At 37.2% G+C, this 19820-nt stretch overlaps 2 protein-coding genes and 1 long non-coding RNA gene across 4 annotated transcripts in view; 1 reads left to right on the top strand and 2 right to left on the bottom strand.

Moving 5' to 3' along the window:
* The window catches only part of LOC136257520 (uncharacterized), a 258968-nt gene that overhangs the window by 126771 nt on the left and 112377 nt on the right, over nucleotides 1-19820 (top strand). The window lies entirely within an intron of this gene.
* Nucleotides 1-19820, bottom strand: part of LOC136260986 (uncharacterized) — a 148533-nt gene that overhangs the window by 25570 nt on the left and 103143 nt on the right. Inside the window, exons 30-37 of the mRNA XM_066054978.1 lie at nucleotides 10547-10864; nucleotides 10180-10497; nucleotides 6006-6323; nucleotides 5631-5948; nucleotides 3322-3639; nucleotides 2951-3274; nucleotides 1044-1364; nucleotides 664-987 (exon numbers count right to left, since the gene is read on the bottom strand). Of these exons, the coding sequence (XP_065911050.1) occupies nucleotides 664-987; nucleotides 1044-1364; nucleotides 2951-3274; nucleotides 3322-3639; nucleotides 5631-5948; nucleotides 6006-6323; nucleotides 10180-10497; nucleotides 10547-10864 (2559 nt within the window). The remainder of the gene's footprint in view (nucleotides 1-663; nucleotides 988-1043; nucleotides 1365-2950; nucleotides 3275-3321; nucleotides 3640-5630; nucleotides 5949-6005; nucleotides 6324-10179; nucleotides 10498-10546; nucleotides 10865-19820) is intronic.
* Nucleotides 11687-14415, bottom strand: LOC136257543 (uncharacterized). Of its 2 annotated transcripts, XR_010702064.1 has the most exons (6): nucleotides 13399-14415; nucleotides 12813-13351; nucleotides 12578-12760; nucleotides 12300-12530; nucleotides 12083-12254; nucleotides 11687-12030 (listed from the first exon to the last, which is right to left on the bottom strand). It is a non-coding gene; the product is annotated as an uncharacterized lncRNA (long non-coding RNA). The 2 variants fall into 2 exon arrangements; XR_010702063.1 differs by having other exon boundaries at nucleotides 12813-14415.

Raw genomic sequence — 19820 nt, 5'->3', positions numbered from 1 at the left:
GCATTGTTCACGTGCAGTGATTTAACAAGCGCGATTATTTTGTTATGTGAGGATGCACAGTTACCATGGTGCTAGTATTATCGCAAGAAAACTAGCTGTTTTTGCTGAGCCTACAGCAGAAACAGGCATGGATGAGGTAAGTAATCTGAGTGTAATGTGAAATGGAGACTAAAGCAACTATATGGACACAATGTGGAGTCTATGAATTTATAAACCCTCAGGCCCTTAGTAGTGCCCTCACTTCACTCATGCGCTACAGCCTGGACCTTTGGGTTTGTAAATTTCATACACTCCACATTGTGCCCGTATAACAATTATTTGGACCAATAATGTTTGAATACAAACAGAAGATAAAGTGTGGCTTTTCTTTGATCTGCTTGTACAACAGAAAAGAATACAATAAAATGTGAGGTATTCAAGATCCTAGCATAGTATATCTTTAAGGCAGGATTTCAATGTATCCACCAGCTTCCACAAACAAATATTGAAAAATTAGTCACTTGTGAAAACAACTTCACCTAGTTGTCTGACTATTATGTTAGAATAACTGACTGTTCTATTAGAGTATTTAAAGACAACACTACAGATGCATAAACTAGGGTATACCTCTTGCCTACCCTTGTTATACATGTACGTATGTGCATGTGTGTGTATCTGACTCACCATGAAAATCTTCAATTTCTACAAACTCTGACACGTCAGTTTCTAATATCATTACAGTACACACATATATGCCATCATCCTCTTCTGTTATGTATTCAAATTGAAGAGTGCTTGTAAAATTACTGCCATTACTCGTAGTTGGGCTAATGGACACTCTGCTATTGTTTGTGACGGGTCCTCCACCAATTAACATCCATCTAAATGCTACAGAGCTTATGTCCACTCCACTAACTGTGCTAGCTATACACTGGAAGTCTTGATGACCACCCACTACAGCTCCTTGAATAGGTCCAGATGGTGTTATACGTAGAGCAGGAGTTGGAACTGCAATAACGATAATTCACTGTAGATAAGCCTCAAAGACATTACACCCTAATTACCTGTAACATCCAGAGTGGCTCTAGTAGTTGCCATAACTGGTGGACTAGTGTTGATCACTACCTCACACTGGTACACTCTACCATCATCAGTTGTGCTCAGTTGTGGAATGGCATAAGTTGCTACATACACATCTGAGGTGACCAGTGATAAACTGACATTAACTCCTCCAATTCTCATAAGCTCAGAGCCATCACTACTCCATACTACATCCACTCTACTAGTGATACCTCTTACAGTAGTAAAATTACATCCCATCACTAATGACTGTCCCACTATCTGAGTGTTGGGAGTGTTTACATTTATGATGTAATCAGTAGGAACTATATACAAAATAGATGTCAACATAATTCTGTTAAATTTTTTTTTGAAATTTCATAGAAACTTTTTGAAAGGGTTTTGGGTTGGTCTGAGGACATTTTTGGCCTTGGCTGTGCCTAATCAATGCTATCAAACTGTAATGATTTGTGGATGATATTTTTTGGCTGGAAAATTCCAGTTCTTCATGATCCCTAATAAATAGTACTACCGTACTGTATAATAACTGGACACTGTCAATATAGATAATATCATCTATGCTGCCAAAGAGTATCTCCACAATACAGTTTGCCTCTTAAAAAATTTATCTTTTAAGTTTATCTATTAACAGGCAAACAGTAAGGAATGTTTCCAAAGTAGCTACATGATAAAGCCAAAGCTAAATATAATGGTAATTATTTTTAAAAGGTGCTTATCATGGACAACGTTTACTTGAAACTGTTCTGAGTAAAAGACAAGTTAGATAAGTGTTGTTTCTGTCAGTTATTGCCATTACATAAATGCTATCAGTATTGCATGTTCAATACTTTTGATTTCAGCTTTTTAATTCGGGGATCTAGGGAAGCTATTATAGAGTTTGTTCCTTACAATAAGGAGAATTATAGTATAAGCAACCACTAATCAGATGGGCTCAATTATTGGAAATGAATGATTCAATTATCAGATGCATGTTATACCAAAAAAAAGGTAAGATTCAGTGGCATAATGAAGTATCAAAACAGTTCAACCCACAGTTTCGATGGAATAAATTTCACAAATATTGTTTAGATGCCTTACACTACATTCCACAGTAGGCACAGCTGTATTCGAGCACTTACATTGATATTTCAGTTTCATATAGTTTTCTATTCATTTATCTGGTTGCTATGTCAGAGTATTTCGTTTCTATATGACTGCTTTAATAAGTAGTAATATTTGACTGTTCTATTAGGATTTCTGACTGCTCTATTAGAGTATCTTGATCTTTTTGATGGAAGTGTGTAATCTGCAGATTTTCCTACTGTTAAAGCTTTATAATCATCTTAAAGTTCTAGAATAATTCCTGATTTCCACATTATTTCCAAAATTATGTCGGCATAATCACAGCATTCCTATTAATTTGCTAATTCTGGTGATTGATTTCTTGTTCATTCTATAACTTTCAAATTTTGGTAATTCTTAAACTTATCTATCCAAAAAAAGGGTGTGCCATCAAAGCCTGGTGGGAGAAGCAGTTATATAGTCACAGTTGTAAATTGTTTTAGGCAAGTTGACATACATTGACAATCTTGCAGACAACTTTGCTTATCAACAAAATATTTGTATTAATGTTTTTGTAACAACTTTTGACAGTTTACTCTACTGTAACATTTGCCTTAACAATTAAGGAATCCATTTGTCAAGATTAAAAGACTTTGGCTAGCTAAAGAATTGACAAAATTGACTTGTCTGAACATTACCAAAATTGGTATAATCCAGGCATGTGAGAAGTCCTGTACACCTACCAATCAATTTGTAAGGGTGGTACGTGTGTATACAGTATCTCAAGATATTGGGAAGTACAATATCAACAAGGTGAGTGTCAATTAACTTACAATATAAACTTACATACCTGAAAGCCTATTAATTTCAATGAAATCTGATGCACCAGCTTCAAGTATCATAACGTTACAGGTGTATGTGCCATTATCATCCTCCATTAGGTAAGCAAAGTCAAGAGTACTAATGAAATTGTTACCATCAACCATAGTAGGATTTATGGTCACTCTACTATTATTTGTTATAACTTCTCCTCCAGGTCCTGTCCAAGTGACCCTGACTGCATTTAGCAGAACTCCACTAACTGTACTAGCTGTACAGTGTATCTCTTGATTTGTACCCACCAGATCTCCTTGTAATGGACCGAATGGGACTATGATACTTGAGAGGAAAGGAACTATAAGAAAAATTGTAATAATTATGTTAAAATGTTCATATAATTACCAGTGACATTTAGTGTGATGTCATCAGAAGACATGGCTGGAAGATCAGAGTTAATTATTATCTCACACTGGTATGTTCTGTCTTCATCATCAGTGTTCAGTTGTAAGACATGTGTAGCTGTGTACACTGGTAGATTATCTTGAGAGAGTATTCCACTGACTCCTGTGATGTTGTTTAGTACCACACCATTACTGCTCCACACAATATCTACTCTGCTAGTAACACCTCTCACCCCAATTCCACTACACTCCAGTATTAGTGATTGTCCAACTATCTGAGTATCATCAGCAGTCACAGTCACATTATCTGGATTAGGAACTAAGGAAAATGAAAACAGTTAAAAGAATTGCTTTTCAATGGCGCAACAAATTTAATAATTGTACTAAATCAATCACCTCAAAATAATATTAATGTGTAAATAGTTATGCTGTACATTACATACACATCATGGTGTTTCACTCTATATGTGTTAGTAATTCATAGATGTAGAGGACTTCCCAGCTGCTGACACATTATGAACATAAAAATGGCTCAAATCAAGACACAGATAACGTGTTGTATGGCCAAGTACAGCTAGTGTGGACGTGCAACAGACAAGCGTGTGTTTTACAGGGACCAAGAAAATGGTGTTTTTATGTATTCATAGCTCAATAGTGCCTGAACGGAAATTAACCAGTTTTGCTGTGGAAATGTCTACAGGGTAGGACATCTCCTGTTTCAAATTTGAGCTGAATCCGCGTATCCATCACTGAGATATGCGCTTTCAAAGTTCATCTTATATTCACATCATCTTCCACTTATTTTTCTTCTTTTCACTCCACTCACTATAACTTGCTCATGCTTTAGTCGATTGACTTCGAATTTGGAGGGCAGTAAGAGCATAATACAGCACATGTACAGCCCAATTTTCATACTGATCAAACTAATAACAATGGAAGTATGCATGATTTTGAAAATTGCAAAAGTGATTTGTTGTCACGCCTACATGGTAATCCGCTTAATGGAATAACTTTAAAATCAGTCTGTACATGAAGTTACTATTGTAGTGCAAACTTTTTGTGGTTTGAAAGTACTGAGAGTATTAGCTAACAAGAGATATAAAACAAAACCAAAGATGTGATAAAAGCGCAATTGAGATGCTCTAATAGAACCTTCACTGCATAAGAGATAAAAAAGTGCACAAAAAACAACAGAAAAATTTCTCCAGGTTTTGAACCAGGGACTTCCACATCTATATGCCTTTTACTACTCTGCCACTGCTGTCACTTTTTCAACTCATTTAATTTCTACCTTATAATGAAAGTTCTGGTTTAGTACACTAGAATGATAACTCGTAGATCCATTAGTGGAAATTGTATCAAGGTTCTCAAAAAATTGTGTTCTATTAGAGTACTACAAAATTATGAAAGTAGCATATATCAAGTGTGTCGTGTGGCCAAGTACAGCCAGTGTGGTTGGGCGAAATACTTGTTTTATGGAACCAAGTGTGAATTACCACACTTGGTTCCATAAAACAAGCCATGCAACCATTTATCAATTGTTTTTGATAAATGTAAGTTTCCTGATAGTCATACTGAACTGTTACCATCTGTTTCTGTACCTTTATACTGCCTGATATTGATAGTTTCGGTATTTCTGCTGCGAGCTACGTACGTAGCCAAGTTTAAATTTCAGTGGGGTTTCCAGAGCCCCCTTGAAATATGTAGGAAATTTCTGCCTATGGAATTGCAGATATGTATTTACTCATTATAACTTTTATGCAATCTTTTTTATATTTAAAATTGTGACAGTAAAGCCGATTACCTATACCAAGGCACAGCTGCAAGTAACACCTTAGGCTTCTTTTAGAAGAAAGGCTTGACCTTATCAATGCCAATCATCACCCCAATCAACAGTTCTTTGTCAACAGTAGAATCAAGCTATCAAAAGTGAAATTGCAGCAGTGTGTTTATACAGGCCATACTGGCAGTTAGACACTCTCCCCCATACAAATATGGATAACAAAATTAGGCTGTGGTTTATACAAATCACTAGACCACACTAATAACCTTGGAAGGCACTGGTCAAATTATATCAGGTATTGGATGGTTGCAAAATCACTGATATAATTTTGTTAAGAGTATGACTGAATACAAATTTGTATCTTATTTGGGGGGCAATGAACCCATGAGGTTTGCAACTGATTTGTTAACATGATTCCAAAAGACTGTAGTTCCTAATACGTAATATTGTGTTATAACAAGTTTATGTGCAAACTTATTACTAGCTAGTTATGCATAAATGTGATTGACACAATTGTGTACACTCACCAGTAAAATTTTGTAATTGAACATATTCTGAAGTATTAGTGTCCAGTATCATCACATTACACTCATATGTACCCTCATCTCCCTCCATCAGGGACATAAACTGGAGACTACTAGTGTAATTGTTACCACTACCACTGGTTGGACTGATGGTCACTCTACTATCATTTGTAATAGTGTCTCCTCCTGGTTCTATCCAGCTGATCAATACTAAATGTGGCTCTATTCCACTAACTGTACTCACTGTACAGTGTACTACTTGTGGACTACCTACCGTAGCTTCTTGTATAGGACCAGATGATATTATTATAGGAGTAGGAACTGTAAAGTTTATGATTTATAATTTTATTTTGATATGTATAATTTACTCTGATTTACCTATAACATCTAATATCACATCATCAGTACCCATAACTGGTGGACTAGTGTTGACCACTGCTTTACACTGGTACACTCTACCATCATCAGTTGTGCTCAGTAATGGCACGTGGTAATAAACTTCATACATAGCATAAGTTTCACTCAATATGGTTATGTTAGCTCCCTCAATCATCTCCACTTGCACACCATCAATATTCCACACAATATCCACTCTACTGGTGATACCTCTCACAGTAGTCACACTACACTCCAGTGTTAGTGACTGACCAACTATCTGAGGTTCAGTTACACTCACATTTACATGTGGAATAGGAACTACACAAAACGTATAATTGGTTAATTTATAAGGTACCAATACACATCTAAGCATACAACATGCTCAGAAGTATTATGTATTTTATAGTGTGCTGCATTAGTAATGTACACGATGGCTATATCATTGTTATTAGCTTGTGCATGTATAGATTTCCTATTTCTAATGAATTTAACACAACAGTAGTATTTCAACGTTTCTTTCAAGAATACCAGATTGATAACAGAGTTTCAATATAATTATTCTATTGTCACTTTGTGGCCCAAAACATCTAGTAGTATAAGAGATTTTTGTATAGAGTTTTCCCATTAGGAAATGTGTGGGATGGAGTCTATAGATTTGCTTATTATGCTTGTATTTTTTTTATATATATATATTCTGTGTGCTTTTCCTTTGTGCAGAACTGTCCGATGATAATTACTAATGTGAGCAAAGAAGTGTTACATCAACTGCGACATACCAATAATAGAAATAGTTTGAAAAGGTGATGTGTTTTAGAGTTATTATGCATATTAGAGCAGGGGTTTGGAGGCTTATCTAGCCCCTGAAGCTATAGTAATAATATTACATTGTTTCTAGTTAAAAATAAGTTGTAGCAATTGGTATTTATAGGACAGCGATTGTTCACTATAACTTAAATACAGCACCATGCCATGAACACACTAGCATCCCAGGAATAAACATTTCAAGGATCTCACTCTCTGCAATGACTGTTTCATTGGAGTGTTTAGCTGCTCTTTTAGAGTATCTCAATCTTTTTGACAGATTTCCCTTGATATTAACCTCAGTCTCACTGTAGTCCTGGAGAGACATTACTTTTTCATTGCCCAGGTATGAACCAGCTATCTGACTCAACAGTAGCTTTTAATTATCTCAAACTGGCTTTATTCATCATCAGAGCTCCCATCAACATTGCACTTCCTTCCAATAATCATAATGATAATATCATTTAAGACATTATACTTATACATGCTATATAATTCAAAATTTAATGACTGATGCTTAGCTAAACTGTTTTGCCATGCCTTGCACTAGCTAGTTGGCTGCATGTGTTACCTTATAAATAAAACTCAAATTCACAATGAAAAGCATTCATTTTGTTAAGTGTAAAATTATTCCTAAGACTGGAGCCAGTACATTGTTTCTACTGGTCAGAAATCATTTCACCATCCAAACACAGATTAACCCTTGACTTTGTGACTGTTGTACGTAGCAAATGTTATTATGTAATGTCACGGATTATGCTGCTAATTATGGCAGATCTCTCCCAAAGAACTACTACCAATACTTTTGCAAGCATGGTATGGGGAAAACAATGGTCAGAAAAACAAGTAGCCTGTCACTGTGACAACATGGCAGTGGTGGAGAGGTTATAGTAATGAAGCCCTGTTAATGTAGCTGCTGGAGTCCCTACTCTTTATAACTGAACATTATAAGTATCTCATAGAGGCAGTAAACTTCCCTGGGAAAGATAATCCTTGTGGGGATTCACTATCACGTAATGTATTCTACCAATTTGCACAGTCCTCAAACACCATGATCAAGGCAGAATCCCTCAGGAACACCTACATGAACAAGCATCCAAATTAGACATCACCACATTGTATACAGCCTGTACCAAACAGGACAGTCAATACACAAGGTTTAAACAGAAGCCACGAATCATTTCCTAAATTTCTGCACTAAATACAATGTGACACCACTTCCAGAAACTGAGAAACACTTGTGTTATTTTGTGGCGTATCTGAAACAGGAGGGCCTACGACACTAAACTGCTAAATTTCACTGATCTGCTATAAATCACATGCAGATCTCAGGAAACCCAAAAGATGGGTGACATGCCACAACTGTAATTAGTAATCAGGGGTATGAACAAAGAGTAAGCTGACAAAGAAGAGGCTTCCTGTCACCCCAAAAATGCTGCAGCTTTTACTTCAACAATGGAAAGGAAGAGACACAACTAGGGATGCTATCATGCTGTGGGTAGCCATGTGTTTATGTTTCTATGGCTTCCTCTGGGTGGGAGAAAAGTAGTTTCCTCCGGTAGTAGTTTTGATCCCCCACAATATCCGTCGTACCAGGATATTACAGTAGACAATCTAAAACAGCCTCCATTCATCACAGTTGACATCAAGCAGTCAAAAATGGACCATTTCGATAAGGATGCCCAGATAACCATTGGCTGTACAGGAGGCCTCCAGTGTCCAATGGCAGTAGTACTGGATTATTGCTGCACCAATTTAGATTCTATGGCCTGAATAATGTGCGTTTTCATTGATGCCAATCTCTTGTAATACTTTTCTCACCTGGTCAACAAAACACTCCCTTGTAAAAGTATGCTCATCACTGAAACGGAATAATGGGCCATCTCCTGGGCCTCTCAATGAAATATAATAGCAAGTGCGCAAGCAATTCATGACTCACTAATTAAAACAATGGGACGATAGCAGTGCATAGCATATCAGTTATATGTGACAACACCACTGGAGTAACTGGTGACAGTAGCCTTAAAATTAGCTGGAGCAAAATAACTGGGCCATAGTGTATGTATGCAAATGTGTTTAGATTGTGTGCATATGTGCATTGTAAAAGTTCTGAGGTAGTTACATAAGAATGGGATGGTGAGCCTAGTAGTACACACTTTTTTCTGGGGGGGGGGGGGGGGGGGGGGAGGTTCATCTTGGGCCTGGCCCATCTGGGGAAGCTTCATATTAGGACTTCACCCAATTATGCTCTCAAAAGTCTAGTTTAGATGGGAAAAGTCTAGTTTAGATGGGGTAGACTAGTTCAGAGAATTAGAGCAGGCCATGCCCAGTCATGTGCACGCCAAACTTAGGGTTTGACAAGTGCAGGAACATAAGAGGATAACTATACTGAAACCACGTGTATGCTTTCAAATGAAAGTTTAATTCAACTAAACACAGTTAACAGGAGGAAGCAACACTCCTTTATTGAGCACTACATGCACAAGTTGTCTAGAACATATGCAGTCACGTACTAAAAGTTTGACTCACCCCCAGGGTATGGTAATGCCCTTAGCATAGCATGACTGGGCCTGGTCCATCTGGGGAAGTTTCACATTAGGACTTCACCCAAAGATGTTTGCCCTCCCCACCTCAAAAGTCTATAGTATAGAAGGGGTAGACTAGTTTAGAGAATTAGTGCAGGCCATACCCAGTTACGTGTACACCAAACTTGGGGTTTGAAAAGTGCAGGTTCATTAGAGGATAACTGTATACTGAAGCCTGGATAGGACATATGGATACTAGTGAGGTTAGCGAGTGAAAGTTAAACACAGAAGCATTAGAAAGATTTCCTACACTGTATATCTACTGAATTAAATGCAGCAGTAGTATTTCAATGCATTTCTATTAAAATAATGAACAGAGTTTCAATATACTATTCTATTGTCATGTTATGCCTCAAAATGTATGAAAAGGGTTTATACGGGATTTTCCCTTGTGAAAAATGGCTCCTTGCAAACATGCAATGTGAAATGAAATATTCAAAACATGCCAGCAAATATTAAAAATGGTCTGACATTACTATTAATTTTACTGTCAGAAATTCATGAAGTTGCCCCATAGGTATTTTTTTTTGACGTTGTCATTAATAATATGAATAGACAGTGTGAATACAGATTTGTACCTTATTAAGTGGAGTAATAAACCCATGGGGTTTGCAACTGATTTGTAAACATGCTGTAGCTCTTAGTATGGAGCATTGTGTGTTATAATAATTTATGTGCAAATCTTACATAAAAGAATTGTAGTTCTAGCAGTTTATTAGATTGACTTATTAGAAGCTACGTAGTTATGCATAAACTTTAATGCGATCAACACAAGTATGTACACTCACCAGTAAAATTTTGTAATTGAACATATTCTGAAGTATTAGTGTCCAGTATCATCACATTACACTCATATGTACCCTCATCTCCCTCCATCAGGGACATAAACTGGAGACTACTAGTGTAATTGTTACCACTAACACTGGTTGGGCTGATGGTCACTCTACTATCATTTGTAATAGTGTCTCCTCCAAGTCCCATCCAACTTATCATTACTGAACTCAACTCCACTCCACTAACTGTACTCACTGTACACTGGATATCTTGAGGACTACCTACCATAGCTCCTTGTATAGGACCAGATGGTGTTATTATAGGAGTAGGAACTGTAAAGTTTATGGTTTTATTTTAATACGTACATTCACTCAGAATTACCTATAACATCCAAAATGACATCATCAGTACCCATAACTGGTGGACTAGTGTTGACCACTGCTTTACACTGGTACACTCTACCATCATCAGTTGTGGTCAGTAGTGGTATGTGGTAAACAGCTTCATACATAGCATAAGTTTCACTCAATATGGTTATGTTAGCTCCCTCAATCATCTCCACTTGTACACCATCGATACTCCACACAATATCCACTCTACTTGTGATACTTCTCACAGTAGTCACACTACACTCTAGTGTTGGTGACTGACCAACTATCTGAGGTTCAGTGACACTCACATTTACATTTGGAATAGGAACTATGAAAAAGGTATTGTGTTGGTAAACAATATATAATATTTAAAAATTATGAGAATAGAGATAGCTGAAAAAAGTAAAGAAACAAGAGTCAAGCAAGCCAGCATGTTAAACACACAAAGATCTCTATTTGGACTCAATGGATATGGTATAAACTAAGGAAAAAGCAGCAGTTTTTCCTTAAATCAGGGGCAGATAAGTACTGAGAATGTTTCTGCATAAAATCTTTATTTGAGTCCAAATAGAGATCTGTCTGTTTAACATGCACTATTGTTTCTTTACCCTTTTCAGCGATCTCTATTCCCATGTTTTAATTTCTTAAAGGTCAACTGCAGTGAAGAAATTTTTTTGGTAGATGTATGTATTTTGTCATGCAATGCACAAAACAACAATTTTTAAAATTATTCAATGCATTGTTTGTTAGTTATAACAGCAAGAAGTTATTATTACATCAGCCTAGGAATTTCCGTGACGTCATTGTTGGCTAAAGAAGTTTATTCCAAGTGCGTGAACACAAGATCGAAAACAAAGCACTTTGTGTTTCTTTGTGGATCATTTAGTTTTGTTCAGTTATTGTTGCTAAGTTTCTGAACATCACCTTGTGTAAATTCACCATTTCATGGACAAAGTGAGGCTAACTTTTAGAGCAGTATTGGCTCGTATACCACGTGGTTGCCGCAGCGTGTCCAGCATGGAGGAACGATAGAAAACTTCCTAAAAGGAACAATCATCTGTTGAATGGTCAGGGATGAAAGCTGACAATGGCAAAGTGGTTCAAGTGAAAGCAAACCGGTCACCACTGATTATTACTCCGATATGTCAGGTAAAATAATGTAGAATACATTCAGATATATGTGCAGTTTATTATTAGAAAGTAACTTATACTAATTATAGCATGAAAAAGGGGAACCGTGTCTTTGTCTGGGTGTTCATAAGCACTGGCTAATGAAGGTGGAGCTGTAGGTAGTTCAGGTTTGTCACTATTATCGTCATGTGTACAATAGTGTATTGTCTTGTACTATAACTTTGTAGCACCAGCACAGGTTTAGGAGTAAATTCACCATGTTTTGGCTTAGGAAAGCAAACATTCATCTTCTCAGCACCATCTTTTGTCTTTGCTTGCTCACATTTAAAGTTTTCGTTGAAGTGTAGTCCTGCTATCAGTATCCTAATAAGGAAATTATGAGAAAACATTTGAAAACAATTTACAATTTTATTACCTGTAATACATTCCTACGTAGAAAAATGCCAAGAGCTTAGGAGCAAAATGATTTAGCACACTATGATATGCTTCTAATCCACTTGTTTGATGTAGTGGTGATGATTTCTTCATATCTGTGTGCAGCCTCACATTCATTATGATGTCATCCAATTTCTAACATGCTTTGCTCCCTGCTTAATATACAAAGTGCAATTACTTGACACCTAAATGAATACCTGGTGAAAACCATTTCTTTCGTCGCTGTTCCTGACTAAGATCATCATAGTAGCAGTCTTCATGAACATCACAAACATGATCCATCAAAGATTTCCAGCGTTTTACAATGTCGTCGCCATCTGCAGTTGATGCTGCATGCCAGTACAAATGATTAGTGGTGCTTTTGATCCATTCTCCTACTAGTGCATAGTCGCGTGTTTTAGACAATTTTAGAAGCTTTTTCTTAATACCTTTATAAAAGTTATTATTATAGATCATATAAATAGTATAGATGTACCTTTTGAAACATGCCATACATCATACTGGTGTTCAATGTGTGGTTGCTTTTTCCTCACATAATTGGTGATTTGCTTGTGGCGATCAGTCACTAGAGTGCCAACTTCCACTGAACTGTTCTCCAAAAATGTAAGAGCATTTACCAATCCCTGATGTTCCGGCTACTAGACTTTACCTCATTACTCTATATATAAACAATGTAAAGCACATCATGGAGTTATCATTACTAGGGTTACCTGAACTAATTCAATATGTACTACTTTGTCTGTCTCCAGGTCAATGATGCTGTATGACCCATATTTTGCAGAATCGCCTGGGCTATCTGCTCTTCTGTCACCACCAATAATTACATGGGGAGTCTCGCTGGGAACATTCAGAAAGAAGATATCTTTGTTGATCTTTCCATACCGATAATACGGCTGGTTGAAGGTAAGTGGATTGATGGTCATAAAATCTTCTTTCCTTGATGCATGCAACATGCAGGCATACCAAAAAATGAAAAAAATTCCAGGAGTGCTTCCGCTAAACAGAATGGCTGCTGACAAAAGGATGTTCCCTGCTGGTGTGTCCTTCATAAAAGGCTGGCTGTTCCACCGGTACTGATAACCACAATGGGCACAGTCCTGTGATATGCTGATAAATGTTCCTTTCTCTTCAACAACCTCGCCCTGGCAGTTCATTGCATGATCTACATGTTATGAAGAGATTGAATAGCTGTGATCTAAACACAAGGTATTTGATTTCATCTTGTGGTGGTAGCTGTTCAATGTCTTCCCTAAAGTTTACTGAACAAGTATGTAATTGTTGATGACATGAACTTACTCTGTTGTGGTATCTTCCTGGCTGTAACATTGTGAGTCTAAATCTGTGTCCTCTTGTTTTGGCTCAGTTATAAATGAGTCATCTAGACCTACTGTTGAAAACCTATCCAGGGGTGGGGCATTCAAAAGATTACATTGTCTTTTGTTTGTGGTTCCATCTGTGTTTCTGTCAGGTAAAATTAATAGCTATTTTTTAACACTTAGCAGCTACTATTGTTTTCATTCTCAAATACTGCAGGTTCAACAGATATCAGAAGGGCTCTGTCTGTGACATCTACTGTCTCATCTGACTCGATCACACCTGCAGTACTGGTGGACACCATTTCTGCTACAGATTCTGTACTGGAGGGCACAGTTTCTGCTACGGATTCAACACTGGTGGACATGATTTCTGCTATATTATTCCCATACTGATGTTTGTTGTCTTTGTTTGTATAATAGCCTGTTAGTCATGCTTGTGCTGCTACTGGCTTCCATATAGTCGACAGATTGCAGAAATATTGTTGGAATTGCATCTAATTTTAGTTGTTTTTGTGCTGGAATCTCCATTTTGTTTTCAAAAGAGCACTCCCTCTGTCACAAAGCAGTCAGCTTTGAAGTGTTCGGAACATAACTGTGAGCTTGGTGAAGGGCCTTTCCAGTTGACTCTTTGTCGTTTGACTGCCCCGATCCACTTCTTGCATATCTCCTCATGATCATCCCCGGGAAATTTATGAAAACTACAGTCCATACCCATCCCACTTACGGACTTACAATCAGCTGCAACACAATGACTAGGCATAGTATAGCTATGTAATGCTCTATCGCTTTATTACGAGTCGAAAAGATTACTTGTCTAATAGTACTACTTAATACTTATGGTACGCACGCTGAGCCAATGATGATGTTTTATGATGCAAGTTCTGGAGTGAAACTGCAAGGACATTCAATGCTTGTTAATGACCAGACCAAACATTCCATGACAAATCACTTATATCACAACTCATTACCTTATAAAAGGTATTATATCAGCAAGAAAAAAAATTCCACTGCAGTTGACCTTTAAATTATTTTTACACTAGTTCATTTACTTTTTATAAATAGAGGTGAATAAGAGGATAAAAAGAGGTGATGGTGATGCTTGATATTACACAGACTAAACATGTATATCAAGTCAGTCATCATGTACAGTGGCTGTTAAGTAGTCAGTTAATATTATCAGAGTTAGCAAATACCAGTGTATATTGTTTCCTTACTATTGAATGTACTTTTTACTACACAGCTTTGACATATTCAACTGTAGGCAGTGTATAGCATGCTGTGGTCAACAATAGTATGGCTTCTGATTTATCATGTAGGTATATACACTTGTACAGCTATGTGATCACAGTAAGTCAAAGTGGTACACAACAACATTGTTGCTCTGGTATGAACTAATTGTCGTAATTTAAATTTTTGCCATTAACCTACCATCACAGCCATTTCTTGGTTGGATTTCACATCTTTTGTCACCTTGGCCTTTTTGGGGGGCCGCACTTTTTTTACAGCTTGGCTGTTTTGGTTTAGATATCACTTCTTTTTGTATTGCAAGCCACAAAGCTGGCCATATGACTTTGATGCTTCCTCTAACTTTTTTTTTTTCTATACGGCAGGAATTGTGGAACAAAAGAAGTAATTGTTTGCATAGCTTTTGTCTGATGAAATATTTGTATATTTAACATTGAATGATGATCATCACATACTGTAGTTAATAAGGTGACTTCTTACATAACTGAACTGTAGCTGAAACTCTGATTGTTTATAAGTAGCTGAACTCTTTTCAGGGTGATTTGTTTCTAGCTGAACCCCCCATAGGATGATTTGTTTCTAACTGAACTCTCTACATGGTGGTTTCTTTGTAGCTGAACTCTCCACAACGAGACTTGTTCTAGCTGAACTCTCTACAGGGTGGCTGAACTTTCTACAGAGTGATTTGTTTGCAACTGAACTCTCTACAAGATGATGTTAGCTGAACTCTCTACAAGATGATGTTAGCTGAACTCTCTACAGGATAGTTTCTTTGTAGCTGACCTCTCTACAGGGTGACTTTTTTCTAGCTGATCTCTCTACAGGGTGACTTGTTTGCAACTGAAATCTCTACATGGTAGTTTCTTTGTAACTGACCTGTCTATAAGGTGATGTCTTGTAGCTGATCTCTCTACTGGATGACTTGTTTTAGCTGATCTCTCTATAGAGTTATAACTTTCTCTATAGAGTTATAACATGTTTGTATAACTGAACTCTTTACAGAGTGGTTTTTTTGACTGGTTGCTGAACTCTCCAGCTACACGGTGACTTGTTTGTACTACAGAGTGAGTTGTTTGCAGCTGAGCTCTCTAACGAGTAACTTACTTGTAGCTGAACATTGTATAAAGTAACTTGCTTGTAGCTGATCTAGATGAACTCTCTACTGGATAGCTTTTTTGTAGCTGAACCCTCTACGCAGTGACTTATTTGTAGCTGAATTCCCTACAGAGTGACTTGTTGTAGCTGAACTCTCTACAGGATGACTTGTTTATAGCTAAATTCTCTTCAGTGTGACTTATAATATTCTGAATTAGGGCCTAAACGAACTAAAGTGAATTCAAAGGTTCGTTCGAACGAACGAACATTTGAATGTGGCTTAGGCAGTTCGAATTTTATTCATTAGATTCCACTACTTTATTAAGTTCATGTCAATCACTTCTGTTAATCAATTATGATGTGGAAGACCAGACTGAAGGTATTGGAATTTTAATTCAGTTAAGTGTTGATGGTTTAGTGGTGACCACAAGCCAAGCCCAATGAACTTTTATGTACACTTTATGGTTTACAGGTTTGTAGTTTCAGCCAATTCACTCAACTATATTGCAGTAGTCAAATGTATTAGTAGTCCTACGCACTATATTGCAGTAGTCATTGCTCATTGCTCCTTGTTACCTCGTGTATTTTTTTACCTTGTTACCATGTGTAACTTTTACTTGTGGAATTCAATTTTTAAAACTGTACCTTCAAATGTTTAGATCAATACAAAATGCTGTGATATTTAAAAGTTCGAATATTCGTGAACTCCAACTAAAGAATGTTTCGAACCCTGTAAATCTAAATTCGTTTGGGCCCTATTCTGAATCTCTACAACAACATATTTGTAACTGAACTCTCTACAAGGTGACTTGCTTGTAGCTGAATTGTCTATAAGATTAACTTTTTGTAGCTGAACTCCCTACAGAATAACTGGCAATGTAATATAATTCTATAATGGAGTAAGTTGTAAACGTAGCTGAATGCTTTATTAGGGTGACTGTTCTATTAGAGTATCTCGATCTCGCATATGCTACGCATAGTTGGCTTTGGAATCATAACTCTGTGGTTTGTACTCCGATTCTTCTGTACTACTGCAAGGACTTTCTATGATAATTATTCCAGCTACGCACTGATTTTCAGCTCATTGCTCTAAGCGGTTTGCCTGGTAGGCGTGAAAACTAATATATATTGTTTTAATCATAAAAATTGATCACGTAATTGTGACACAGGTTGGATTTTGTGTCATATCTCGATAGCCTTTAACTGGATTCCACAAAAAGGCATTCCTACGATAGTTACTCTATCTACACAGCAATTTTCAGTTCATTCCTTCAAGCGGTTTACCCTGTGGGTGTGACAGACCTTCGACCTTATTTTACGCAAATAATCGGTCATAACTCCGCGAATGTTTATCGGATTTCTACCAAACTTGGTACTGAGAATCGCCTTAATGAGCCCTTTAAGCCCGATTGGAGTACGAATTCGTGTTTTATGGCGGATTTTGTGAAGTGAGCGAAAAAAAGTAGAAGAAAAAAAATGAAGAAAAAAAACCCCAAAGTTTGGCTGCTCGATCTTGGAAATGGCTGGAGCGATTTTCTTCAAATTTGGAATGTTGACTCCCCAACCTAGCCGGCACATCAGTAGCAACTTTGGTTTCAATCGGATAAGAAATCATGGAGCTACAAAGGTGTGAAAATTGCGTTTACTTTCTTCCTGTTAATATACTCACGGTGTAGTGAGCCGGCTTCTTGGGCCGCACGACACACTACCGTGTGTCTTGATTAGCACGGTTCAGTACTCATATACAGTTATGCACACAACATGTTCAAAAGTATATCTGAATTTAGTGCACACAAATTATAAACACGTGTTGCCCTCGGTGTTGCCTGTAGCCAAATTTGGTCATCGAGGTCCACAACACAAAATTGGTATCTTCTAGTCAACTATCATACGTTAGGCTACGTATAAGTGTAACTTGAATAACACCACATGACAGCCAAGTTTATATCCCTACTGTGCATTTCCATTATGGTATCTTGAGCACAGTAAGGATATAACACTTCTTATTGTTTTACTGTGATTTAATATCGTGCACTACTCCAGCTTGTTTTATCGATGTGATATGGTCCCTACTCTAGTTGAAAATTCCAAATTTTTCTGTGTACTTGTTAGTTAACTTTTTGTAAATAATAATTATGACTGGTGAACCCACGCATACCGCATCTGAAATGGCGCCGCGCGCCCCAATTATTGTCTGAAAAGTGAAGCATCCATTATGCTTAGTTGTCAGCTATGTTCAACCCGTTAAGCAGCATTTCAAATCAAGAACTGTTTGAAAAGCACCTCTGCAATCCACGTATTCCTAAAGAAATGGTGTCGTGCACCCCAGTTATATCAATTATCGTCTGAAAAGTGAAGTATCCATTGCGCTTCGTTGTCGGCTATGTTCAACCAGTTACACAGCAGTACGAATCAAGAACTGTTTGAAAAGCACCCCTGTTGTCAAAATAGCCACTATGAAAAATACGGACGATTTCTGTTACGAAGGGAAGCCATCACGTGCTATCGCCAAATCGACACTTTTGCTGTCAGCGAAGATGAATGAGAGACAAAGAAGGACACTGGTAAGTTCATGAAGAATGCATTGTACGTACTGCGGTATGCCAAAAGGCACTTGTCAGGCCGAAGTGACATCGAACAGAAAAAAAATCAAGCCCGTAGCCTTAGCCATTATTGAGTTACGCTTGTCTGGAGGCATCAGTCAGTTACTTAGTCAGTCAGTAGAAAATTCTGTTAAATAAATTATTTTTAAAATTCCATTGCAACTTGTTGAAAACGTTTCGGGTCGATCTGAAAGCTTGTTTGGGCTTAGTTTTAACTAACCAATACTGCCTCATCGTCGTCAGGGGAAATTGAGGCTGTTTTTTGGGTGATATTATTTCGTGGGCGACGCCTACTCCTTTGTGGTCCCTACTATACAGTTACTATCACACTGTATGATAAAATGTTTCTTTCTGTTTGTGGAGCACAGGACAAGTAGAGCAGAATCTGAAACACGGGTCAACAATGACCAGCACTAGGTAAAGTACCTGCATGTGGAGTATAGTTAAAATCAAAGCTTGTTAGCAATCTATATGCTAAAAATCAGACAATATGATGTGATTTTTGCAAGCAAATAACAAAATGGAGGATGAATCAGTGAAACAGACTATGAAGCTTAAAAACATTTGACAATTCTTGCCTAGGGCAATCCAATGCATGAAATAGACACTCATGTGATCGAACAAATCAGAATAAATACCCATGAAACTACTTTTATTAACTTTGCAGTACACCCCTTTTGTAATGTTTACTCAGATGTTGTGTAGGCCAATGCAGGTTAGTCTTGTACTGTGGTGGCATTAAGTCATAGACTGCTGGGATAATCGAAATGTGGAATCTAATGCATGCAAACTTATTGTCATGTGATTTTAAGGTTGTTGGAATGGACTTTGGGTTTGCTTGCCACGATTGAAATTTTTATAATGTACAGAACTAAGAATCAAGTGTGTGATACATGTAAATATTTGAACTAATGAATTTCTTGAAGTGATTAAAGTCTGGTGAATTAACAACTTCTTCCGGGAGGGTTTTCATCATGTGATAGTATAGTAGAGTACAGGTATGTTTCGTTCTAGCTGTCTGACTCAGTTCAGATGATTAACATTTTGTAACAATGTAACAGTTGTTATCTATAAACCTTGCAGAGCAATGTTGGATCATCTCAATTCCATTTACAGGTACAGCAGATCTCTGACTAGATGTGGGGACTAGACACTACACAAGTGTGGGGTGGATATAAATTGTGTAATAAGCTGACTTGACAGATGTTTAGCATTGATTAAAGTTTCTTTGCAAGAATTAGCTTTCTTAATTATCTTGTTGACTGTAATAGTAACTCCAAGATTACGTGAATGCTAATTTCATGCATTAGATTACTTTAAGGATTTACTAGACAAGACAGGCATATTGTTAGGTGTTGATATCCTTGACTGTTTCATTGATTCATCACCCATTCTGGTACTGAATTAGTCTACAAAAACAGCATCATTTTGGTGGATTCTTAGCATATACAGTAGATTG

This window comes from Dysidea avara, chromosome 1, assembly GCF_963678975.1.
Source record: "Dysidea avara chromosome 1, odDysAvar1.4, whole genome shotgun sequence".
Classification (NCBI taxonomy): domain Eukaryota; kingdom Metazoa; phylum Porifera; class Demospongiae; order Dictyoceratida; family Dysideidae; genus Dysidea; species Dysidea avara.
This window is presented reverse-complemented; position numbering and strand designations above follow the sequence as displayed.